The sequence below is a fragment of the Podarcis tiliguerta genome (genome assembly GCF_965153285.1).
Source record: "Podarcis tiliguerta genome assembly, chromosome: 13".
In the NCBI taxonomy this organism is placed as follows: Eukaryota; Metazoa; Chordata; class Lepidosauria; order Squamata; family Lacertidae; genus Podarcis; species Podarcis tiliguerta.
In genome coordinates, this window is record NC_139546.1 from 54,259,429 (window position 1) to 54,285,010 (window position 25,582).

General features: G+C 51.6%; 2 protein-coding genes across 6 annotated transcripts; both read right to left on the reverse strand.

Annotated features, from left to right (window-relative positions):
* Positions 1-322: 322 nt before the first annotated feature.
* LOC310662877 (uncharacterized protein) lies at positions 323-11,424 on the reverse strand. 5 transcript variants are annotated; one of them, XM_083410146.1, is made up of 6 exons: positions 10,262-11,424; positions 6,435-6,932; positions 6,137-6,212; positions 5,802-5,884; positions 4,164-4,290; positions 323-2,734 (listed from the first exon to the last, which is right to left on the reverse strand). In XM_083410146.1, the coding sequence occupies exons 2-6, from the start codon at positions 6,891-6,893 to the stop codon at positions 567-569; spliced, it is 2,913 nt and encodes a 970-aa protein (XP_083266272.1). In that variant the 5' UTR covers positions 6,894-6,932; positions 10,262-11,424; the 3' UTR covers positions 323-566. The 5 variants fall into 5 exon arrangements, with proteins under 5 accessions (XP_083266272.1, XP_083266271.1, XP_083266270.1 ...); XM_083410145.1 differs by lacking the exon at positions 10,262-11,424 and adding an exon at positions 9,418-9,611; XM_083410144.1 differs by lacking the exon at positions 10,262-11,424 and adding an exon at positions 8,661-8,747.
* Positions 11,425-12,346: 922 nt separating this feature from the next.
* On the reverse strand, positions 12,347-23,588 carry TRAPPC14 (trafficking protein particle complex subunit 14). The gene is made up of 11 exons (XM_083409379.1): positions 22,962-23,588; positions 22,760-22,855; positions 22,543-22,672; positions 22,295-22,381; positions 21,311-21,431; positions 19,936-20,086; positions 18,013-18,095; positions 15,631-15,794; positions 14,851-15,005; positions 13,724-13,917; positions 12,347-13,390 (listed from the first exon to the last, which is right to left on the reverse strand). The coding sequence occupies exons 1-11, from the start codon at positions 23,355-23,357 to the stop codon at positions 13,237-13,239; spliced, it is 1,731 nt and encodes a 576-aa protein (XP_083265505.1). The 5' UTR covers positions 23,358-23,588; the 3' UTR covers positions 12,347-13,236.
* Positions 23,589-25,582: the final 1,994 nt, after the last annotated feature.

Here is a 25,582-nt window from a genome sequence, read left to right on the forward strand (position 1 = left end):
CGGGGTATAAATAAATTATTATTATTATTATTATTATTATTATTATTATTATTATTAGCAAATGGATGCCTTATTAGCTATTCATCCTCCACCCAAGCACCTTCTGGCAAAACAACCCTTCCCCAGCCCTTATTTAACCACAGTCCATGATAAACAGCTTACGCTGTATGTGTCAGAACCCTCCTTAGTGCTTTTCACTGGGCAATTCACCACGAGGTTCCTCTTCAACTGCTCCTTGCCAGTCTTGTGGTCAGGTTTTATTCTTGCATTTGTGACAATTGGCTTCACTAAGAATTGTTCTAACATTAATTCCACCTCACAATGAATGGAGAATAGTGGCCAGAGACCACTGTTTATTTGTTTGTTTGCAGCTGCAACAGGTAGAACTCAAACCAGTGGCTACAAGTTTTAAGAAACAAGATTTTGGGAGATTTTGACAAAACGTCAGGAATAACTTTCTGATGATAAGAGTTGTTTGACAGCAGCATGAGCTGCTAAAGACATTTAAAGCAGAGGTTGGATGGCCATCTGTCATAGGTCCATTCCAACACTATGATTCCGTGACTCTATGGTTTCTCCCCACTGTCAGTGCTTTGATGGGAATTGAAATGGGAACTCTGTCTGAAGTCCTTTCCAAATTCCAAGCACAGATATGGTTTCTCTCTTGTGTGAATTCTTTGATGGGAAGTGAGACTTCCCTTTTGACTGAAGCTCTTTCCACATTCCAAGCACCGATATGGTTTCTCCCCTTTATGAATTCTTTGATGGGAAGTGAGAGATCCATTCTGACTGAAGCTCTTTCCACATTCCAAGCACTGATATGGTTTCTCCCCTGTATGAATTCTTTGATGAGTAGTAAGATTACTCTTCTTACTGAAGTTCTTTCCACATTCAAAGCACTGAAATGCTTTTTCTCCTGTGTGAATTGTTTGATGAGAGATGAGAATGGCACTCTCGTTAAAGCTCTTTCCACATTCCAAGCACGGATATGGTTTCTCCCCTGTATGAATTCTGTGATGGGAAGTAAGAGCGCGGCTGTCCCTAAAGCTCTTCCCACATTCCAAGCACTGATATGGTTTCTCCCCTGTATGAATTCTTTGATGGAAAGTGAGATGGCCCCTCTGAGTGAAGCTCTTCCCACAATCCGTACACTGATATGGTTTCTCCCCTGTATGAATTCTGTGATGTGACGTGAGAGTGGCGCTGTGACTGAAGCTCTTCCCACATTCTAAGCATTGGTAGGGTTTTTCTCCTGTATGAACTCTTTGATGGGAAGTGAGACTGTTCCTCTGACTGAAGCTCTTCCCACATTTCAAGCACTGATAGAGTTTTCCGCCTCCATGAACTCTTTGATGATAAATAAGACTGTTCCTCTGACTAAAACTCTTCCCACATTCTAAACACGGATATGGTTTCTCCCCTGTATGAATTATTTCATGGAAGGTAAGATTGACCTTCTGTGTGAAGCTTTTCCCACATTCCAGGCACTGATATGGTTTCTCCCCTGTATGAATTCTTTGATGGGAAGTGAGATTTTCCTTCCGAATGAAGCTCTTCCCACATTCCAAGCATTGGTGGAGTTTCTCCCCTGTATGAATTCTTTGATGGAAAGTGAGATTTCCTTTCTGACTGAAGCTCTTTCCACATTCCAAGCACTGATAGGGTTTCTCCCCTGTATGACTTCTTTGATGGGAATCAAGAAGGCCACTCTGAATGAAACTCTTTCCACATTCCAAGCATTGGTATGGTTTCTCCCCTGTATGGATTCTTTGATGGAAAGTGAGATTTCCTTTCTGACTGAAGCTCTTTCCACATTCCAAGCATTGATAGGGCTTCTCCCCTGTATGAATTCTTTGATGGGAAGTCAGAAGACCACTCTGACTAAAGCTCTTTCCACATTCTGTACACTGATACGGTTTCTCCCCTGTATGAATTCTATGATGGGAAGTGAGATTGACTTTTTGACTGAATCTCTTTCCACATTCTAAGCATTTATAAGGTTTCTCCCCAGTATGAACCCTTCGATGAGAAGTCAGAAGACCACTCTGACTGAATCTCTTTCCACATTCTGTACACTGATATGGTTTCTCCCCTGTATGAATTCTTTGATGGAAAGTGAGTGTTTCCTTCCGAATGAAGCTCTTTCCACATTCCAAGCACTGATGTAGTTTCTCGCCTGTATGAGTTTTTTGATGGAGATTGAGACTGCCCTTTTGACTGAAGCTCTTCCCACATTCCAAGCATTGATATGGTTTCTCCCTTGTATGAATTCTTTGATGGGAAGTGAGATTAACCCTGTGCCTAAAGCTCTTCCCACATTCTAAGCATTGATAGGGTTTCTCCCCTGTATGAATTCTTTGATGGGAAGTGAGATCAGTTCTCTGACGGAAGCTGTTTCCACATTCCAAGCATTGATAGGGTTTCTCCCCTGTATGGATTCTTTGATGGGAAGTGAGATTGCCTTTTTGATTGAAGCTCTTTCCACATTCTAAGCATTGATAGGGTTTCTCCGTTGCATGAATTCTCTGATGGGAAGTGAGATTGCCCTTTTGATTGAAGCTCTTCCCACATTCCAAGCACTGATAAGCTTTCTTCTTTGTGTGAATTCCTTGATAAGAAGTGAGATTGCTGCTCTGATTGAAGCTCTCACCACACTCCAAATATTTCTGTGGTTTCTCCACTCTGCGGATTTTGTTGTGGTCTCCCTTGTTCTTCATTTCCAATTCATCACCACCTGCAATGAAAAGAGAAACTGATTAGAGCATCGGGAAGAAATGTAGCTCCAAATTATTGAACAATGTTGATTAATGCTTGTGACAGAGGAAGAACTAAAAGATCTTACATGGGAGATCCTACTACAGGATTCATATCCTTTGTTGATGTGCATTCATAGATGTATTTATGGGAACCTGAGATTTGAAGAGCCTGGCTTTCATCTGGAATGGATTTTGTTTGGCCCAGTCATTGAATCCCCTCCATCTCCAAGGTCAGTAGTCTCTTTGGTCGATGAAAAATTGACCACAGCAGAAGGACAAGCACAATGCCTGACAGAAGCTCCCTCAACTTCCCTAACCACTCTGAAGTCAACATTTAAAAGGGCCAGGGCAGTTCAGGACAGCCAGATCATTCTTAAGGAAGGCATAACTGGACAAAGAATCTTCATAGACAAAACAGTCAATAATCCTTCCATTCAAGGTGGCTTGTGGGGGTATAAGACTTTAGATGCTGTAGGTGGTGCAGTTAATCAAAATCTTGGGAGTTCATTACATATGGAATTTCAAAACAGGATGGATGACAGCTAACAGATTGAGGTTGAAATCTGACAAGACAGAAGTACTGTTTCTGGGAGACAGAAGGCGGGTGGGTGTGGAGGACTCCCTGGTCCTGAATGGGGTAACTGTGCCCCTGAAGGACCAGGTGTGCAGCCTGGGAGTCATTCTGGACTCACAGCTGTCCATGGAGGCGCAGGTCAATTCTGTATCCAGGGCAGCTGTTTATCAGCTCCATCTGGTACGCAGGCTGAGACCCTACCTGCCCACGGACTGTCTCACCAGAGTGGTGCATGCTCTAGTTATCTCTCGCTTGGACTACTGCAATGTGCTCTATGTGGGGCTACCTTTGAAGGTGACCCAGAAACTACAACTAATCCAGAATGTGGCAGCTAGACTGGTGACTGGGAGTGGCTGCCGAGACCATATAACACCGGTCTTGAAAGACCTACATTGGCTCCCAGCCCATTTCCAAGCACAATTCAAAGTGTTGGTGTTGACCTTTAAAGCCCTAAATGGCCTCGGCCCAGGACACCTGAAGGAGTGTCTCCACCCCTTTCATTCTGCCCGGACACTGAGGTCCAGCGCCGAGGGCCTTCTGGTGGTTCCCTTGCTGTGAGAAGCCAAGTTACAGGGAACCAGGCAGAGGGCCTTCTCGGTAGTGGCATCCGCCCTGTGGAACGCCCTCCCACCAGATGTCAAAGAGAAAAATAACTACCAAACTTTTAGAAGACATCTGAAGGCAGCCCTGTTCAGGGAAGCTTTTATGTTGGAATAGGTTATTGTATTTTACTGTTTTGTTGGAAGCCGCCCAGAGTGGCTGGGGAAACCCAGCCAGATGGGCAGGGTATAAATAATAAATTATTATGATGATGCTCCAACGGGGAACCTTACCGAGAGAGGCCATGATCTCACGATTCTCCTCCATGACTTCCTGATGCAGAGCTCTCTGGGCAGGGTCTAGCAATGCCCATTCCTCGTCTGTGAAATGAATAGCGACATCTTCAAAGCACAATGAACCCTGAAAGGAAAAGGTCCTCCTCTTAGACAGTATAAAATGAAGTACTGCACATTGTGCTGTAGTTTTCTGCCTGTTAATTGCCCTGTTGTTTTCATGGGATTGTTTGCATTTTAATTATGGATACTTATCTTTACATCTTAATGGAATTCTTTTATTGTGTATTTTAATGCTAGTTATCAATCTTTGCGCAAGTGGATGGAACTCCAATATTGTCTGCTCAAGCTTTCCATTTGCCAGGTGGAAGAGCCCACTCCCTTCTCTCTCTGTCTGCTATTGGGGATGAGGTTAGGGGAGACTTTCAGGGGGAGAAAGCCCTATTGTGCAGCTGATGGGGCTGGCTAGGTTAATCCTGATCCCTGAAGAAATGACTGATAAAATAATAGAATTCTTGAACTGGAAGAATTGGAAGAGACCCTGAGAGTCAGATAATCCAAATCCTGCAATGCAGGAATCTCAACTAAAGTGTCCCTGACAAAGGACCATCCAGCCTCTGCTTAAAGAGCTGCAATGAAGGAGAGTTCACAACCTTCCAAGGGGGTCAGTTCAACTGTCAAACATCTTACTGTCAGAAACTTCCTCCTGATGTTTAGCTGGAATGTCCTTTGTAGAATCCATTTTTACTATGTTATCTCCTCTCAGTCTTCTCTTCTTGAGGCTAAACATACCCAGCTCCTTCAACCATTCCTCATAAGGCTTGGTTTCCAGGCCCCTGATCATCTTGGCTGCCCTCCTCTGTACACATTCCAGCTTGTCAACGTCTCTCTTAAACTTTGGTGCCCCAAACTGCACACAGTATTCCAGGTGTGGTCTGACCAAGGCAGAATAGAGTGGGACTATTACTTCTCATGATCAGGACTCTAAACTTTTGTTAACACAGCCTAGAATAGCATTAGCTGATTTTGCTGCAGTTCTGCCTTTTGTCTGTCATCCAAAAGAATTTCTCTGTATTCTCTATGCATGGGAACTACTATTTTCTTTTTCTTCCCCTTGCTTCAAACATAGCCAAATAAAACTTTTAAAAATTATTTTGAACCTCTCTTGCAAACCTGAGCTTCATTCTGAGCTTTGGCCCACCAGACCTTCTCCCCACAACTGTTGCCTCCTCTTGTCTACTCCTCTTTTGTGCCCTTCTTACTTTTCAGCTCACCAGTAAGCTCCTTATGTAACCACACCAATTTATCTAGATGCCCCCCCCTTTTTTTTGTTGGACTTGTCTGTATTTGTGCCTTCAACACCTCACCTTTAAGAAACTCCCAGCAACCTGGGAAACCCCTTTCTTTGACTATTTGTGACCATGGGATCTCACCCAGAAGCTCCTTAAGCTTTTTGAAATTGGCCAGAGTGCATGTCCATTTTCAGTTGCCTCTGAATCATGAAATCCAGGAGGACATGATCACTTCCTCCCTCATTTCCCAGTAATACAACTTTGTTGACACCAGCCTAGAGGAGAGACACTTGTTTGGAACCAGAGACACCCTGGCTACCCCACTCCTCAGCCTCCTTCCCCCTACCTGATCTGGTTCCACAGCCACTGATTCCCCTCCACCATCATGAAAGGATGGATGAGGAGGTCTTGCCGGCATCATTTTGTCACCTGCAAGAGACAAAGTTAAGTCAGAATCCATGAGTGCATGATGCTCTCAGGGGTGAAGCGGTGCTTATCTAGCTACAGATCGGCCTTAGAGAAACTACCCCCTGCTGATGTTTGTACCCATCTCATATTTTCATTGTGCAAAGAAACATCTGACCTCCAAGTGTCTTCCCCCAAAATATGAAAATAATTTACAGATTAGTTTCTAAATCCACAGCATGTGACCAAATGGAGAAGAAACTCCTTCCTCCTTACCCAGCAGCCTCTCTCTGGTGTCCAACGGAGTCATCTCTGCCAAATCAGGGCCCATTTCTGCAAACAGATCCTTTCCCTGAAAGAAAAACAGGGATTCCAAACAGAGAAAACAGAGAATGGGGAGAAAGATCTGAAAGCGAATGGCAGAGATAAAATCTGGGGGTATCATATATTCTTCCTTGGATGCTTTCCAAAAAAGGATGGGCCATTAGTAGATGATTTTAGGAGACTCTCCCTCCTGTTTGGAGCCCCTTGGAAGTATCCAGAGGAAAGTCTCTCTCACCTGCTTCTTCTCCACCTGCTTCCTCTCCTCCGCCTGACTCAGGAGGAAACCTTCGGCCAGGGCCACTGCCTGGGAACTGGTCTCCGCTCCGCATTCCCTCACCCAGCTCTCCATCTCCGCTGGAAGGACAGCCAGGAACTGCTCCAAGATCACCAGGTCCAGCATCTCAGCTTTCGTGTGCCTTTCTGGCTCCAGCCATTGATGGTCAAGGTGGTAGAACCAGTTGCAAACCTCTCGTGGTCCTTCAGTCTCCTGGTAGCAGAACTGCCTGAACTGCTGGCTCTGTACATCTGAGCGGAGGGTGTCCTCTTCTCTCAGGACCTGCTGCAGAGAGTTTTCCCAGAATCCCCCACTTCTCCCAGTGCCAATGGCATGGGCTCCTCCTGCTTCAGGGCCAGCTGAATTTTGCTTATCCAGCTCTGCTCCCAGGAAGTCCTCCAGAGATCTCAAGGAATCTGTTTTTCCTTTCGTCATGTTCTGTCTGACAGTCTGAATTAGAGCTGCCAGCAACTTCTAAAAAGCAAATATATTGTTCCATTATAAAATTGTCACACAGTTAGGAGAAGAGAAAGGTTTCCTGAGCAAGCGTGGATGAGTTTTGCTAGGAACCAGGACTGGATTGCACCACAGTCCAGGCTCTGAGCTTTCTTTAATAAAGAAAGGAAGGAAAAGTAATCCTCTAGCCCTCCTGTAAGGAAAATGACCATAAAAAATGTGCAGGCAATAGAAGGGATTTCTGTGAGTTGAAACGGCCTGATTGCTTCTACCTTGCAATGTTTTCGGTCAAGGAAGGAAGTCGGAACTATGAGTGATGAGTAAGTCATTTGTGGGGGTGCTAACCAAGGGATTTTCAAGAGTTGCTCTTCCTCCCACTCTGACTTCAGGGCATGTTTTTTCCTGCTTGCGTCTCATTTTCTAGCACTTGGAACCTCCAACCTTCTCAAGAAAGACTCTTGGGATGGGGTCCCCCTTTCTTTATTCTGAGGGCCAGATCCTGACCACCCCCCCAGCCATATATGCTTGGGATACTCCTATGCTAAGGGATCATTGCAATGCCCTCTCGGTGGAGCTGCTCTTGAAGACAACTTGGAAACTGGTTCAAAAAGCAGCAGCCAGATAATGGGCTTGCTTCGCTTTCTATTCATAGCATTGCCATACCTGCTTTTTCTTCAAGACAGGAGCAAAACTAGGTTTTATTTCACCCAGGTCAAACAGCCAGTTTGCCACACACCCCACGTGCATTTGAACACACACAGAGACAGGCTGGCAGCCTTAATGGCTTCCCTCTGGGGGCTCCATTTGGGGCCAAGAGGGCATCCTAATGCCAATTCCTTGGTTGGGGAAGGCCTGGTTTCCCCCCTCTCCAGATTCTGTGCCTGGGACCATGCCCCCCCTGCCCCCTCCACTATGCCACTGCTTTCCACACCACACGTGGGCTTCCTTTCTAGCAGGGCCTCTCCTGCCCTGATGGTGATGTGAAGCATAACTGATTTAATTCACACTGAAATGGGAATGTCTGTGTACTGCCAAGAAGAGGAAGCCTTTTCTGTGGTGGCTCCCAACTGTGGAATGCTCTCCCCAGAGAGGCTTGTCTGGCACCCTCATTACATATCTTCAGGTGCCAGGCAAAAACATTCCTCTTTACCCAGACCTGTGGCTATTAAATAATCTATGGCCTGTAAAAGTATGGGGGAGAGAACTTTTACGATGGCGACTATTTTATTATTAGGCTATTTGTCAGTATGCTTTTTACTAAGTTCTTATTATGTTTTTATCATTGATGTTCTGTCATGATTTTTTAATGTTGTACAGCACCCTGAGATCTTTTGATAAAAGGTGGTATATAAATTGAAGAAATAATAATAATAATAATAATAATAATAATAATAATTGGTGAAAGGGTTTAACTGGAAGATTCCATTGATTTCAGACAAGCAAGAAGAGCTTTAACTAGTTGATAATTAACTGGTTGTTGTTCTCTAGCAGCCAGGGAGTGACCTTAGATCCCATGGGAGGCTATTGAATAGCAAATTCGCCATCTTGGCAGGGTGGTGACTGAGTCTTTTGTTTTCTCTGACTCTCCTGAAGTGAGAGAAAAGGGCTCCAGAGAAAATGGAGGCTGTAGGAAGAGACAGACCTTTGCTTATGTCTGTTTGGAATGTGCTTTGTTCTCTCCCAAAACCTGATGGAAGGAGGATGTAAAGGAAGCGCATGGGTGGTCCTTCCCCCCCCCCCATTCACCTCCACTGTGCCTCTGAGCATGTGCAGAGTGTCTGCTCTCCTATCTCCATATCCGAATATCCCAGTGGGCATGGAAGCGGCTAAAAAACAGCTACTGCAGAATGGCAAGAAAAAAGGGAGCAGGCAACGTAGGTGGACCTCCCAGCTGCTCTCGGGTTTTTTTATAGAGCACCGCCCTTCCTGCGTTGGCCTCTCCCTCCTTTAAAGCCCCCCAGGCCGGCGGCCCAGCCTTCCTCCTGCCGGAGGGAGTTCCCCAGCTCAGCCAAGGACAGAGGGAAGGTCACTCTTTCTTGATTCCTTGGGTCAGGCTTTTGTTTTTCTCTTTGGCGCATATTTGTGTCCGGCTTCAACCTCTGTTGATTCTCAGTTTGAGCGGGGTTTTGAGATCTGCTCTTTTCCTCTCCCCCAAGGCTACTCCTGCGCGCTGGTCCCTCCGAGGCTTTGCCGAGAGGGATGGGGCGGGAGTGCCGAATTGACCAAACGGGCAGAGTAGGCACCGGTCTCGGGGCGCCACGCCTTTTAGGGGCCCCACAACAATGGATCAAAAGAACATTGATTTGATCCGGAAAGAAAATGACGATCAACCCGAGGCAGAAACTTCAAAAGAATCTGCGAGGGGGCCCTTGAGATTTCGACTCCCGAGAGGCCTCCGCCCGGTTTAATCCGGCACTGGATTTGAGGGTGTCCCCCCCCCGCACCCTCCCCGGCAGCCCTGTGACCCCTCCCTTCTCCCCCGGAGAAGAGAAGGGAGACTCACCAGATCCCGGGAGATGCAGAGCCGAGACAAGAGCCCCCTCCGCTTGCACGAAAAGACTGGGGAGGGAGGGGCTTTTTCTCTGGAGGACTTGACGCCCCCTTTTTAATACCTGTCCTCTCTAGGAAGGCAGCACCCATTTCTTTTAACCCTTGGCTAGCCGAGCACACCCAATTCACCCTTCTCTCCATCATTTCCCCATGATTGCAGGCTGTTTAGAACTGTTCTTGAATATTGTGCTTCTCTGTTGTCATCTGCCCTGTGAACTTTAGGTGGGTAATTGAAAACAATAACAATAATTATTTATTCTATGCAATAATATGATGATTCTATGATGACTGGGGAACTGGTCCAAAATGCAGTGGGCAGGCGAGAGTTGTAGTCCAAGCTCCGGGTCAGCGTCAGGTGGGGGGAGGCTGGTGGGGGACTAGGGCGGAGGGCAGGAGCTTCTGTAGCCGGAGGGCCCCATCTCGGTTGGTGACCATCCCTGCCTCCTGTGGGAAGGAGTTCCATAGTTCCCACAGTGCACCCCCCCCCGCCCTCAATCTTCCAACAGTCTTTCTTGATTTACTGCAGAGGTCAGATTGCCGTTTTTATATTACGTGTATATTTTATGTCCAAATATTTCTGCCTGGCTCTGTTAATAAATGTGACATCTAAATGGGGGTTTGTTTGCATGCCCTCTTCTTCCCAAAGACCCCTCCATAAAGTGGCAAGCAGTACATGGATCCAAAGGAACAGCAGACAGGGAGGAGCCTCTGCTCCCTGATTTGGGGGTTGTAGGGGGTCCCTCCAGGGTCCCCTGCAGCCTCCCCTTCAGCACTGGGTCAGAAGAAGGTAGACTCACCAGGTCCCTGGAGGCATCACTGATACAGCACTTGAACAGGGTGAGGAAGGGCCTCCGAACGAGGGACTTTTGCTCTGGAGGACCTTGTTCCACCCCACTGCCTTCATTTCCTATCCTCTCTAGGCATGCAGCTGTGTTCTTGTTACAAAAAGCTCACCCACTCTTCCCACTCTGTATCTTCTCTCCAAAGCAGGAGTCAAGGAGGAACCTCAGTCACTCTGCACACACTCAGAGGTGCTTTATTTGGGGGTACTCTCTTGGCCATGGATAGGCAAACTAAGGCCCGTGGGCCGGATCCGGCCCAGTCGCCTTCTAAATCTGGCCCATGGACATTCTGGGAATCAGTGTGTTTTTACACGAGTAGAATGTGTGCTTTTATTTAAAATGCCTCTCTGGGTTATTTGTGGGGCATAGGAATTTGTTCACCCCCCCCAAAAAAAAATATAGTCTGGCCCCCCACAGGGCCCGAGGGACAGTGGACAGGCCCCCTGCTGGAAAAGTTTGCTGACCCCTGCTCTAGGCAGTGTGATGCAGCAGCATTTAAAAAGCTACTGCTCTTTCAGGCTGCATCATCAGAAGTCTAGTGTCCAGATCAAGCTCAAGGATGTTGACAAGCTGAAACATGTGCAGAGCAGGGCAGCCCAGATGATCAAGGGTCTGGAAACCAGGCCTTATGAGGAATGGTTGAAGGAGCTGGGGATGTTTAGCCTGGGAAAGAGGAGACTGAGAGGAGAGATGAGAGCCATCTTCAAGTATCTCAAGGGCTCCGGAGGGCAGGAACCAAACCAATGGATTCAGGTTAGACTAGATGACCCTTGGGCTTCCTTCCAGCACTAGGATTGTGTGACAGGAGATTCATCTGACTAAACATCTGGAAGAACTTTCTCTCTTTTTGCAATGCTTTCCCACCTGCTCTAGGCAGGCACCACCCAAGTCTTCAGTCTGGCTTGGAGGTCTAGAGTGGAAGACTCTGGGTTTCAACGTTTTGGCTGCACTTTGTGGGACGCAGGATCGGGCGGCCCCTCTGCCTCTCGCCTCCCCGGCTCCTGGGCCAAGGACTGCGCTCCCTCCAGGCCCCCAGCTCCTCTCCCTCGGCCTTCCCAGAGAGGACCCCGGGGCTGCTCCCTTCCTGGAACCCGAGAAGCCCCTCAGCTCCTCCATTCGGAGCCCCTGTCCGCCTTCGCCGCGCTCCTCGGCTGCTTCTTCCGCGGCACATAAGGGGATTTCATTCCTCCTCGCCCTGGCTTAATAGGCCATTTCTCTCTCTTCATTCCCTTCTGCCTCCTCCTCGCTCCGCTTCTCTCCCTCGGGGCCCCGCCCACTCAAGGGAAAAGAAGCCCCGCCCCCGGGCCGGCCCAGCCTCGCCGAGCGCCTCCCCCCAACCCGCCGGCCTTCGCCATAGAGACGCTTCCCCTCTAGTCCGCTGCTAGGGGGACAGAGAACGACTGCAGGTCGCTTCCGTCGGAAGTAGCGTCTTGGCGCTGCGTTTGGGCGGAAGAGGCTTTGCCGGGGGAAGCGGCCGCCCGGGGGAGGCTCCCTCCTTCCCTCCCTCGGGCTTGGGAGGGGAGGGGGAGCCCGCCCCCAACCCCCCCCCGGACCCCCCTCGCCCCCCGGCGGCGCTGAGCTGCGAGGGGCAGGAGGTCTTTCTAGGGTCCCCCTCGAGGCGCCCGCTTTCTCGCTCAGTCCGAGGGAAGGGCAGCGCGGCTCAGTGGGCGGAGCAGCTGCACGGCAGGCCGGCCGGAGCCCGCAGCTTCCAGCTGGGCGCCCGAGAGGCCTCTCCCGCCCCGTGGCCTCCAGCAACTGCCATTCAGAAGCCGCCTTCTCTGCAACTGGCCAGGGGCCCCCGCTGGCTCTCGCCTCCTGCCTAAATGTGTTTCCTCCTCTTTTCAAGCCTTCCAAGTTGGAGGTCATCATGGCCTCCTGCAGGAGGGAGTTCCGCAGTTTAACTCTACGGTGTGAAGAAGGGCTTTTTCTAATCTGTCCTGAATCATCCAGCGTCCAGCTTCGTTGGGCGTCCGCTAGACGTCCTTCCTTGGAGGAATGTCTCTCCCCACTCCTGCAACACCCCCAAAAACACACCAACGCTTTCCCCCAGCCAGCGCAGTTTATTTGCAAAACACACAACGTGGAGTCGGAGATGCTTTGGAGGCAAATAATAATAAAATATATATAAATAACATAAAAATTAAATAAAGTGCAATGGAATGGGGCCCTTTGGCCTGAGATGGCAGGAGGGCCTGGGGTGGAGGCCTGCCCACCCCTCTCCCGTGGATGTAGCAGCTGCCAGTGTGAAATGGGGTGGGGGGGGGGGTAAGAGAAATCTGCCCCCTTCCCAGTCCTCAGAAGTGGCACAATCCAGTGTGATCCAGAAGATCCGCAGCAGCAAAGGTACCCCTCCACCAGCAGGGGGCAGCACAGATTCGTCCCATAACCATAGACCTGTAGCGTTGGGAGGGACCCCGAGGGTCATCTAGTCCAACCCTCTGCAATGCAGCTGTCCAGTGGATGTACCGTCAAGCTCCCAGGTTTAGCAGCAGCAGCTGATTCCTGATCCTCAGCATGGGGCAATTGGAGGAGCTGCCCCCCAGATGCTTGGCCTCATTTGCACATACCGTGCAGGACGACGTCAATGAGGTTGGGGGTATGTGCCCCCCATTTTCAAGGAGCAAATGCGGGGAGGGGAAGCAGCCAAAAACCCCAGAATGAGAGTGGGAGATGGCACAGTGAGGGGGGTGTCTCATGGGCCCCCGCAAGGGAAAGGGAACAGCAGAGAGAAGTGGAAGGTCCCCCCACATTTATTGGGTGTGCCGAGATTTTCCGGGGGGGGGTCACATGCGCGGCTTTTATTCCATGGGGGCAGCACTGGGGCGTTTGCAGGTTGGGGAGGCAGGAGGTTTGTTCCCTTGCAAAGCAGGAGGCAGCGTCTCCCTTTTGGAGGAGGGCAGGGAAAGGGGGTGGGGTCTCTGCCCCCCACCTCACGTGACGGGGGCCACCACCAGCACCTTGCACTCCCGCTTGGCAATCTTGTCCAGGGAAAGAGCAGCCTTGTCAGGGGGCAGGTAGAGGGGGCGCCCCACGGGGGAGCCCACGGGGGGAGTGATTGCTCGGCGCTCCATGACACTGCCTGACCTGTGGGGTGGGAGAGAAAGAGAGGCCTCAGTGGGGGGGGGCGGGGGGGCCTTGGCCGACTCCCAGGAGAACCCAGGAGCCCTGCCTCTCCTGCCTGCCCCCTTCAGCCCACCCTCCCCATTACCCTTCCTCCGGGGTCTCCAAAGAGGAGGACACAGAACTGGAGTGTTGGGAGGGATCCCAGTGGTCATCTAGATCAACCCCCGGAGTCCTGCCCCTTCAGTCAGCCTCCTCCATTACCCTCCCTTCCTGTTCCCTGAAAGAGTGAGAATCATGGATGGTAGAATTGGGAGGGACCCCACAGGGCCATCTAGCCGAACCCCCTGCACCCACCTCATGAGGTGGCCCCTGGCCGGCTGCTGGTGGGAGAAGCTCTGCGAGCGGCCCAGGCTGGCCTGGTGACGCTCCACCAGCTCCCGGACAGCCGGGCTGCCTGGGCTGCTCTTGCGGGAGACAGGCCGGGCCTCGGGAGGTGGGTTCGAGACGCTGGCGGTGAACTGCAGCTTCAGCTTCATGTGCTGGGAGAGCTTCCGGGGAGCAAAGAACGAGAAAGAGAAAGAGAAAGAGGTCCATTCCTTCTGCAGCTGGGCGGTGTCAAACCGAGCGGGAGCCCAGGAGGGCCGCAGCTGCTGCTGCTTCCCAATAGCAGTGGACTGCAGAGTTGGGAGGGAGCTCTGAGGATCATCCAGTCCATCTCCCTGCAACTCAGCAGGTCCAGGAGGAAGGGCTTGGCTGCCCATCAGCACCACCCTGAGCACAGACACCAGCAAGGTCCTCTTCAGAGCCCCACAATCCCATCTCCACTCTGCCAGAAGGGCCTGCTGGGCCAAAGGGGCCCATCCAGCCCCAGACCCTTAGCACCATAGTGTTCTGGGGCTGAAAGGGATCCTGAGGGTCCTCTAGTCCAACCCCCTGCAATGCAGGAATCTCAGCTCAAGCAGCCATGAGAGATGACCAGGCAGCGTCTTCTCTCAGGGGCCAACCTGATGCCCATTGTGAGATTCCCGCAAGCAAAAGCCAAGCGCAATAACCACTCTCTCCCTGCCTGTGGTTTCCAGCAACTGGGGCCACCTTGCAAGACTTGAACTCTGGAACTCACTGCCACGGGAAGCAGCACTGGCCATCCACTTGGACGGCTTTAAAAGAGGGTTGGGCAAATTCATGGAGGGGGCTGTGACAGCTACCAGCCCCTGGGAAGATTTGGGACAGATGAAGGAAAGTCCATCTTCCTGCAGGGTCCTATCCTCTCTTAATGCCATCCCTCTTGTGGGAGGGAGTTCCACAGGTTAACTGTGCTGTGTGGAGAAGGTCTTTCTTTTACCTTTCCCAAATCTGCCCGCATTCAACCACAGCATTGTCAAGAATCCCCCAAGGGCCATGCAGCCCAGCCCCCCCCCCCCCGCAGAAAGGAGCCCCAGAGCCCGGGTGGAAGCATGTGCTGGCGCACAGGGGCTTCTTACCTCGTACAACCCGGCACGCAGCGCCTGGAAGGTGACGCAGAAAGTCCGGGCGCTGCCCTTCCGGGAGAACCCCAAGTTGTTGAGCGGCGTGTGGCAGACGATGGCGTCCTGGGCGTCCTGGATGGCACGCCGTTCCTCACGGGATAGCTTCTTGCCTGGGGGTGTCAGGAAAAGGAAAGGGCAGCAGCCGTGTCCCACCTGAGGTGCCCCAGAGAAGCCCACAAGCGAGAAGCACCAGCTCCCGCTCTTGCGGGGAGACTGCCCCTGGGCTTGGAGGCTCTGTTCCCTGTGAGCATGGCCCAGGAGCTCTTTGTCACCCTCTTCCTCATGCTCCAGCCCCCCAGGACCAAGAGCGGCAAGGCTCCCCCCACAACTCCTCCTGGCCAGAGAATCGTAGAGTTGGAAGGGATCCCCAATGGTCATCTAGTCCAACGTTAAAGAATCCCTGAGAAGTGGCTCCCCAACATCTCCCTAAAGACCTTCCAAGACAGTATTTCCAGACAGGACTCATAGAATCATGCAAACTCAGGGGCATCTAGGGATCGCAGAGAAGCCCTGCCTCTCTCACCCACCACGTCAGCCAGTCGCCTCCATGGCCCTCCTTCCCTGCCACCCAAAACAGGAGGGAAGAATCATGGAATCACAGACCCCAAGGGTCGCAAAAGAATGCCTGACAGATGGCGATCCTCCAAGGAAAGAGAGACCGCCATAGAATTATGGAGTGGTTGGGCTGGGTGGGGGCCACCAAAGGTCATCCAGCCCAGCCCCCCATGCTCTCACCAGCAGCCGCACTCTCTGGAGTCCACACCAGGCGCACAGCCAGGAAGTCCTGCAGGTTGTTGATGAGGGTGTAGGTGACGGTGAAGCGGCGGTGAAGGGCGACCGGAGACTCGCACTCGGCTGTCATGACGAATCGGGGGCGGGCCAGGCGGATGCTGGGGAGCCTAAGAATCAGAATCAGAATCCGAATCCCGCACCCATCTGGCTGGGCTTCCAGAACATATAAAAACATAAGAAAGAATCAAACATTCAAAGCATTTAGCAGCTTAAGGGAGGAAGGGAAGCTGTGGCCGGGAGGGGCAGTCGGGGGCAGGGTCCTGCCCCACCCCACCCCACCTGGGGGGCCAGGTCCCCTTCGTCCCTGGGACCGTGAGCGGGGATGTGGCAGCAAGATGGGCAGCCAGCAGCGGGGAGGCAGCGTCTATCGTCCTCATGGAGTTGAGAGGGGCCGCCAAGGGCCATCTAGCCCACCCACCCCTGGCAGGGCAGGAATCGCAGCTCAAGATTTCTGCATGACTGAGAGAAACACCTTTTGGACGAAGTGGGTGGAGGTCCAGCCAATTGTGGGTGAGCCTAGCCCCCTTTGCTGCTGTCACTCTGTGACATGACCAAGTCCAGTAGCCCTGTATTTCCCTCTCTTCTTGCAGGACTATGCCTGATCCTCTTTTTTTAACCATCATATGGAGGTTTTGTACAGACTTCCAACCTTCCCTACCATGGCATTCTTAATAAACTGCATATCGATTTATAACTCCACCCTAGTTTTCTCCTTGTAGTCCTTTGTTGTATTTGTTGTTTATACACCCCTTCTTGTAGATTGATTTTAGCATCATTTTTTTAAATATTTCCCAAATCTGTCCCATCCCTTTGTTTCCCCCGATGTTGGTTTTTTATTTTGGCTGTGAGATTTGCGAGTTCCACAAATTCTATTAGTTTCTGCAGCCATTGTTCTTTAGCTGGAATTTCTTTTCCTTTCCAACTTCTGGCATATTCTAGTCTGGCTGCAGCCGTCACATAGAGGAATAGGTTATGAACCTTCGTAGGGATCTCATCTCCAATCATCGCTAGTAGAAAAGCTTCTGGGTTTTTTGGAAACGTGATCTGGAGAATTTTTATAAGCTGGTCATAGACTATCCCCCAGACCTTTGGGGCAAGTTTACGCTGCCCTCACATATGGATAAAGGATTCCTCAACCTCTGAGTATTTCCAGCAGAGGTTAGACCCTCATCTGTAAAACAAGCAAGATTATTGGGGGTCAGGCACCACCTGTACAGCATATTTTATTTTATCAGGTAGCAAGCCGAAATAGTAATCGTTTTGTTCCATAGCTTCTCCCAGGCTGAAATTTCAATGTTTCAATGTTGTGTCCAGTATCAATAGCCCAGTGTATCATTACTTCCTTGACCATCTTGTCTTTGATCTCCCATTCCAGTAAAATTTGATAAAGTCTAGATATTAGTTTTTTATTGTTTCTCAATACCACTTTCCTGAATTCTTTCCCTTCCAAAAAAACCTTTGTCTTTATCTTTCCTAAAGTCCTAGTGCATTTGAAAGTACTGGAACCAGTCTGGAATCCAGCTTTGCTCCTCTTTTGTTTTTTAAAGTCCTATAGAGTCCTCTTTGATTTCAAGGAGGTCCCTGTATGTACCCCAATTCTTATTCAGCTTTAGTTTTTTAACTGCAACTGTCTCCATAGGGGAGATCCACCTGGGGGTCTTCCTTTCTAGGAGGTCTTTATATCTCACCCACACTTTATATAGATTATTCTTTATCACGCAATTATGAACTCTCTTGTGAACTTCGGCTTTGTCATAGCACAGGCAAGTGTGCCATCCATACATCAGGTCGAATCCTTCTAGGTCCAGAACAGTTGTGTTTTTCAACTCTACCCACTCTTTCATCCAACATAAACAAGCCTCTTCATAATACATTTTCAAGTCTGGCAGCCCAAATCCACACCCCTATTCTTTATGTCAATTAAAATTTCATCTTTAGTCCAGGGCTTTCCCCCCTGACAGATTACGGTAAATTAGCTACGTCCTTTTTCCATTGCTTTAAGCAGTGAGTGCCACTAAATACTGGAAGGCCTGAAACAGAAAAAGCATCTTGGATAGAAAGTTCATTTTGATCGCAGATATTCTCCCTAGAAACGAAAGCTTCATTCGGTTCCATTTCTCAAGGTCTTTTTATTTATTTATTATTATTTAATAAATCAGGGAGGGGTGAAGAAAACTTTTCGAGGTCTTTTTAAAATTTCAGCCCAAGTCTCTACATACTTAACTTGAAATAGGTTCAAGTTTCTGGGTCGAACCACACTCCCAAATATTTGACTTTCTTTTCTGCTTTGATATCATGTCTGATCCTCTTTTCAAGGTCCCTTACCTGTAGTGGGTGTAGATGCTGGCGGTGAAAGGCAGCTTTGGGGTTGACCACTGGACCACGGCGATGAGAGGGACTTCCAGGCCCTGCGATTAAACCAGAGAGCCATAGGATGGTCAAGTTGGAAGGGACCCTGAGGGTCATCCAGTCCAACCCCCTGCAAGGCAGGAATCTCAACCAAATCAGGAGATTTGCGTTTTTCAACTTGCAACTTCCAAAAATGAGGGGCGCTAAAAAGTTGTGACAGGACTTAGGAATTCAAGAGATATTTTGGTTAAATTAAAGCAATTTAGTTCTGCTTGGTTAGTAAAACATGTAAAATGCCCTAGAGATAATTAAAAACAAGTGTCAAGTACTTGCAGTTATATTATATACTAAAATTATTACTTTTATTTATATAGTATGCATTGCATATTTTATATTACCTGTTGCCTACCTTTCAGAAGGCAAAATTAAAATTATTTGGTTTTCTGAAAACTGTTTATGTGCTTCTTAATCAAATATAGACTTACCAAGTTAACTGTCGTCCAATCACAAAAATAATAGCAGATATGGATTCCTCGCACCCAAATATATTTTTAAGACCCCTCGCTGCAAAAATTAAGTTTCACCTCTTAAAATTATTGGCAGGCAGGAAATGATTGGCAGACCTGCTGGCCCCACCCACCCCATGCAGCCTCTCCCCCCGTGGCCCCTCCCTCACTCATAGAATCCCAGAAGGAAGGGATCCCCAAGGGACATCTAGTCCAGTGGCTCTCAGACTTCTTTCTCTGGGTCAGTTGTTCAGAACAAAAATGTTCTTGCACTGCACTGAATTTTTTTATGGAGAAGAAATACAAAAAGAAGCAGCTCCAGGCAACTACTTTACAGTATGATCACGGGACACCTAGAAAGCATAAAGCAATGGAGCTAGAGAAAATACATGCATCCTTCCCAAAATATATTTATAAATGAGTCTCTTCCATTTGTACCTTCAGGAGGTATACAAAGTCAGTGAGAGGCGTGAGCCTGCCTTTGCTGGGCAATCTCATTTATATTAGGCCTAATTTGAGACAAAGAAGCCCTCCTCTCCTCCTTGACACAAAGAAGCCTTTCTCTTCTCTGATCTTCCATATTTGTCAGAGTTGAAGAACAGCCAGTGCTTGCTCTCGAAGAGAGGCTGGGATACCGTTTCTGGTCGCATATCCCCAAGAGCCCAGAGGCACGCTCCCGTGTTGCATTTCTCATGTTTTGGCAACAGAGAAGCTGTCCATGTTTCTCATTTATATGAGGTCTAATTTAAGGTGGACAAACTTTCCTCTCGTCAACACAGAGAAGCCTTACTCTTGCTCTCGTTTTGAAAATATACCTATCTATATTCTGCAAATAAATAAATAAATGTTTTCCAATTCAGCTCTTGCCTTGTTATCATTAGACTCAAATTTAAACAATAACTGTCAATGCAGAAATTGGTTATTTTTTTTAATCAGCAGTGCAATTAACATTAGCCTGAAACTGGCAACAATTTATGGAATTCCCCCTTGAAGTCTGGCTAAATAATATTTGGAATAGGGTTGTATCAGAACGCCTCACTCATCCCAGAAGGGGCACGAAACACGCTGCAGGGAGACGGGGTTTCGGCGAACTTTGCTTCCTTTCTTTTCCTTTATAAATGAGACAGAACTTGTGGAGAGGAGAGTTGAATAGATAAGGCCTCATATTGCTTGTGCAATGCACACGAAACTTAATAAGAAGGGACCACTGGACCAAAGAACCCCTTATTTTCTTCATACAAGACTATCCTATCCTGCCCTGAAATGTGAAGCCCTGCTCTAGCCCCACCCCCGGTGTCTGCCTTGAGGAGGTGGCAGCAATCCTGGCAGCAAGGCGGACCCCCCTGATCCCCCCTCCACCGGGTGGGTCCCCGCCGGGTGGTCAGACCCTCACCTCCTTGGCGCTGTCTGGCGGGGGCTGCTCGGGGGCCTGCAGCTGGAAGAGGAAGTTCTGCTCCTCCAGGGCCCGCAGGGAGCAGGGGCAGGAGGCTGTGGCCGAGGGCACCCGGGAGAAGGAGGCCATGGACACCTCACCCGACTGGTGGCTGGAGAGAAAGGGGGAGAAAGAGGGGTAAGCAGGGGAGGAAAGAGGCCCCCACCTTCCAAGACTCCTGCCTCCATCCCTCCAACTGCCCTGTCCCTGTAGAATTGTAGGACTGAGAATTTGGAGGGGTCCCCAAGGGTCATCCAGCCCAACCCCCTGCAATCCTGAGTAAGCTGCGTCAGCAGCACTGAAGTGACCTCCCCAAGGCTGTGTGTCTGGAGGTCCTGGGCTTCCCAGATGACAACACCCCCTTCTTGGCCTGGCTGATGGGCTCCAAAGGAAAGCAGAGCAAGATGTTTGCCACCAGCTGGGCTGCAGGAGTTGCCTGTTATGTAGTGGGCGAACATAGCAGACGACACAGCGATTTCTCCAAAGCAGCTCTTTATTTGTAAGCTGGACAGAACTGAACGGCAAACAGCTCAGCCGGCCTGCTTTTATAGGCAGCCGGCTGTCGACAATGTAGCAACAACAACCCAGGGTTTCCCGCCTAAAATAACTGACGTGGACCTGAGTGAAAACTACATAGACAATACTCCTGGTGGCCAGGGCGAGAACCTCAGTACATAACATTGCCAGAAGGAGGCATACAAAGTGCCAGTGGTCCTGGGGGTGTGGAACGCTGCCCACAGGGGCACTCGCGTGCGCCCAGGAACGTGGTGTGCTGCCTGGGGGGCGTGGGCCAGCACCCCTTTTCCTCCACCAGTGCAAGGCGCCATCCAAGCATCTTAGGGACTCTACTCTGGATTTGCATAGGGTTTACTCCTTAGCCATTTCTTCCCCCTCAAATATCTTGCAAGGCAGCAGAGGTTTAGGATCAGAGTTTTCCTTCCCTTAGAGGGGCTCCCTTCCCAGTCGGACGAGCCCCACCTGCCCCTCACCTTCTTCATCCACAGCAGGAGCAGAAACTGTCTTCCTGACCGTTGAACCCCTTCTTGATGCCATCTGCTCAATCCACCAGAGCCTGACCGCACACAGGGGAAGCCCCTAACTCTCTGGGGTTTGAGACCCATTAGCCAACCTCACCTGTCTGAGCTGGCCAGTCGAAGACACTCCCAGTGTGGCTGCTGTCACCAGCTGACAGCTTCTAGGAGCCACAGGTGAGACCTGAGTGCAGGGTGGGGACCAAAGGTCAAAAGCCCCTGAATGGAGGCCTTTCCCGGCCACAATGGCAGATTGGGGGGTCACCAGCTCCAGCTGACTGCCCTCCCACAAACTGTTCCCTTACCAGACATCATCAACCAGCAAGACGGACCCATCTGGCATCATAGGAAGGTAACTGGTGTTGAAGTTGGGCAGGATCCGCACATCCCACACAGAGAGCTCCTCCTGCGAGGCTGCGTTCAAAACTGGAGGTGGGGGAAAGAGGGTGGGTGTGCAAAAGATTAAAGGCAGGGGAAAGGTCCTGGGATCCAAAGAGACAGGCGCTGTTGCAAAGGATGGCGTGCATCATTAATCTATGGAACTCCCTCCCACAGGAGGCAGCAATGGCCGCCCACCTGGATGGCAAGGACTGGACACTGGGCTACTGGTGGCTTCTAGTCAGGAGTTCAACTCCTCCAAGGGAGTCCCTGGATCATCAGCCTGGCGGCCCCCATCATCACAGCAGGAATGTTGGGGGTGGAGAGAGAGAGAGAGAGACTGTGATCAGCTGGACTTTCCAGGACACCTGTGTGCTTGATCAAGCAGCTTCTTCTGATGAGCCAATGGAACCTCCAGGTCCAGAGACAGTCTATCTGGATTTCCTGGTTCCAAGGGGCCTTTGGCCACTGTGAGGACAGGGTGTTGGCCTAGGTGAGCCCCCCCTGGACCTGATTCAGCATGGGTCTCTATGATCTTGTGAGGAGGAACCTAGAATGGGGCCCTCCTTTCATTCTTTCCCATATTAGACGCTTGGCTGGTCCAGTGTGAGAGGAGAAGGCTGGACTCCAGGTGGGGTCTGAGCCTTGGGCCTGAGCCTGCGGGTGCTCAGCTCTCCAGAGGTTCTCTGCACCCAGCCTTCACTTAGAGACCCTCCAGTTGGTGGGGGAGAGGATGTCGGTCCTCCAGCCCTGCTTACACATATGGGGGGGCACCACCCACAGGAAAGGGCGGAGCATGGCCATTGGCAGGTCCCTGGAAGAGGGAGAGGCCCCCTGCCCCCATCATGCCCCTGCCCCAGCTGCTCCCCACATTTCCCCCAAATGCCCCCCTGCTCCCTCCACCCACGCACCTTTTAGTACCGTCAGGTGTTTTCCCGACACATTCAGGGGTTGGCACTTGAGCTCCGGAGGCGGCAGGACGGTCAGCATGGTGCTCACTGCAGGGAGGGGGTCAAAGGTCAGAGGGTGACACCCGCCCCATGCACCTAAGAGGAATTTTTGGGAAGGCAGGTGGAGAGGGGGGTGTTTGGAGGAGACCCCCACGCTCCTCTCAATTCAGAGGTGCTGCGGGGAGTAGTTCTGGGTCTTGAGCGCTCACCTTGCGCCTTGAAAGCCCCCTGCTCTTCCCGGAATGTCTGCGAGGGGGCCCGATCCTGCAGGATGCTAAGGTAGCCGCGCTCCCGCACCTCCGCCTTCTCCTGGTCCCGCTTCCAAACCGTCACCACGATCTGGGGGCGCAAAAACGATCCGTGGGTGTTTAGTGGGGTGTCCACGCAGGTGCGCCTCCTCCCCTCCTTCCCCCGCCCGGGTCTCACCTTGGCCTTGACGGTGGTGGGGGGCAGCTTGTCCAGGCAGATGGTCAGGGGGAAGATGACCTCGTCCGTGGACACGATGGGCTCTTCCATGGGCACCTGCGCGGGCCGGGAGGGAAGCGTCAGCGGGCCGGATCCAGATTCCTCTCTCCCGCCAGGCACTCCGCCTCACCGCCCCGCCACCCGCGTCCGCTCCGGGCCTTACTCCTGCGGCGGGTCTCCCGGGGGTCCCCTGGCCGTGGGTCAGCAGCGCCCGGCAGTCGCGGAAGAGGCTCCCGGGGGCCGTGTCCTCGTCCTCTTCGCGGGTCGGCTCGGGCTCTCCGCCCAGCGTCGCCTCGCCGCCCAGGCTGGCCCCGGGGCTAACGCTGGCCAGGGCAGAGAGGGACCCGGCCAGCTCCCCCCAGGGCGCCCTCCCGCCACCCTCCCCGCCGGCGCCCCCCGGCCGGCAGCGAAGCACCAGCAGGAAGCGGACCGTCTCGCCCAGGTAAAGGTGGTTGCGCCGCGGCAGCGCCCGGTAGCGCCCGGGCTCGCCCAGCAGCACCTCCCGCGCCGGGAAGGGCACGGCCGGGAAATACATGAAGTAGTCGCACTGGGACTCCATAGCAGGTGCGGGGGGTCCACATCCGAGGGGGGCGGAGGAGAGGGAGCCCCACAGATGCGGGGAGGGAGGGCGGATTCCCGGCGGGGGGGGGGAGAGATCAGCAAGGAAGAGGGAGGGGGAGGGAGAGAAGGAAGGAAGGGGGGTTACGCTCGGAGGGGCGGGGGGATCCGCCTCCGAGGGAGGTGGAAGAGATGCGGAGCAGAGATGGGGAAAGGGGGGCAGATTCTCGGCGGCGCGGGGGGGGGGAAAGATCAAGAAGGAAGAGCGAAAGAGCGAGAGAGGGAGGCGCCGGTGCGGCGTGGGGGGGCGGGGGGAGGCCGGGCCAGGCCGGGCTGTGCGGCGCGGCGGGGCGGAGCGAGCCAGGAAAGAAGGAAGGAGGAAGGGAGAGAATGAAAGAAAGAGGAAGGAGGAGGAGGGAGCGGGGAGAGGGGATGCGCTCCCCTCCTCCTCCTCCTCCTCGTTGGCTCTGTCGGCCCCTCCCCCACGGCAACGCTGCTTCCTCCGGGGACCCTCGGCCTCGGGGCTGGAGTCTCTGAGCAGGTGCCAGCGACTCCCCGGAGGCGGGTGGGGAGCGTGGCCCCGGGTGGGACTGGTTTCCCGGGTGTCTCTGCAACATCCCCTTTTTTGCGACCGTAGCTCATTCCTGTATTCTTCTGGTGCATTTTAATGGAGAGACGCATTTGGCCTCATCGTTGCATCCACGCAGGTATTAGTAATTCCGTTCCTCTGCGGCTGATATGATCGTGAAGGTCAAAACAACGGCAATAAAGGAGATCTCGCATTCGCGATGGATTCCTAGCGGGCGGTCCCTGCCTCCTTCCGCTTCCTACAGGCTCCTGGACCCCTTCTGCCCCCTGGAGGGTCATCTGCGGGGTGGGGGATGGGGCAGAATGCCAGAATATTTGCCGCATAAAAACTCCAGGATTTGAGGGGGGAGTTGCAGGGGGTCCCAGAGCGGCAACTTTCAGAGGCAGAGATCCTGGGGGTGCAATAGTGAGCCTAGAGGCTCTTGAGCTGGCAAGACACCTGCCTGGAGGCAGCTTTCGCACTCATGGCCTGCTGGTGGGCTTCCCTCTGCCTGGTCGCAGGATGCCTGATTCAGTGCATCCAGGTGTTGTAGGGCTCTTCTCCTATTGCCCTAGTCCAATGGGGCTCCCTCAGGTGCCCTTATCCAGCCCTCACTAATGTGGGGTGGGCATTCTGGGGGTCACCCCCACCCAAATTGTGGGATGCTCTTCCCAGGGTGCTTCACCCGGCATCTTTCCAGGATCCAACCAAGGCCTTTTGGATAGTCCCAGGCCTCTGCAGGGAAACTGCATCTCTCCTAGATTCAAGCGCTGCTGCTCTCACGGCTTGAGCTGTTCTGCATCTGAACACTCTGCATCTTTCTAGGGTTGCTTACAGATTCATAGATGCACATTCACTTGTGAGGGAACGGAAATATATGAGTGTGCGGAGCAGCCACAAAAAGTCCAAGGAATGGACACTTTGTCATCCTCAATTAGAGGTCAAAGGGCTTCTGTGGATGTCTTCTAAAATCAGAAGAAATTTATCCCTTATGATGAGGATAAAATAAAGCTAAAGGATAAAATATTTATGCCCCGCCTTTTTATGTGCGTGTCTGTACCACACACACACACACACACACACACGTTTATTAACAACATACAATCTCAATGAGAACTGCATAGCACCAGCTGTTTCATTAAAAGCAGCCATTTATCCATAGCCTGTGGGAACAAGGTCTTCACCTGCCAGCAGAAGGACAAGGAGGGAGCCAGTCGGGCTTCTCTAGGGAGGGAGTTGTCTGGCAGCAGCCACCATGACAAAGCCACCTGCCAAGTCCCCACCAAGGGTGCCTTGAGGGTGGCAGGAGCAGGAAAAGGCTCTTCCTGGAAGATCTCAAAACCGGGGCAGGTTCCCATGGGGAATAGGGTCTTTGAGACAGCCTGCTCCTCAGCTGTGTAGGGCTACTTAGGTCAAAAGCAGCACTTTGACTTGTGCCTGGAAAAACTGTAGACCGGTGGCCATTGGGACTGTGGCAACCCAGTAACCAGCCCTGGTCAGCAGTCTGGCTGCAGCAACCTGGGCCGGCTGACGTGCCTGAGGCAACTAAGGCAAGTGCAGCTGTGGCCCAGTCGGGCATCTCAAGGACCCGGCGCAGGTGCGCTCCTGATGCAATATATACAGTGCATGAGACAAAGCAACGGGAGCTCACCCCGTCA

Coding starts and splice junctions, on each gene's coding strand:
- LOC310662877 (XM_083410142.1), bottom strand. CDS start 8,732: ATGCCCACTGGGATATTCGGATATGGAGATAGGAGAGCAGACACTCTG. Junction 6,933..8,660: donor TGCTCAGAGGCACAGTGGAG/GTGAATGGGGGG, acceptor TTTGCTTTTTAG/AAGTTGCTGGCAGCTCTAAT. Junction 5,885..6,136: donor CACCAGAGAGAGGCTGCTGG/GTAAGGAGGAAG, acceptor TGTCTCTTGCAG/GTGACAAAATGATGCCGGCA.
- TRAPPC14 (XM_083409379.1), bottom strand. CDS start 23,357: ATGGAGTCCCAGTGCGACTACTTCATGTATTTCCCGGCCGTGCCCTTC. Junction 21,432..22,294: donor ACACCTGACGGTACTAAAAG/GTGCGTGGGTGG, acceptor CCCCACCTCCAG/TTTTGAACGCAGCCTCGCAG. Junction 13,391..13,723: donor GCCAGGGGCCACCTCATGAG/GTGGGTGCAGGG, acceptor CCCACCCCACAG/GTCAGGCAGTGTCATGGAGC.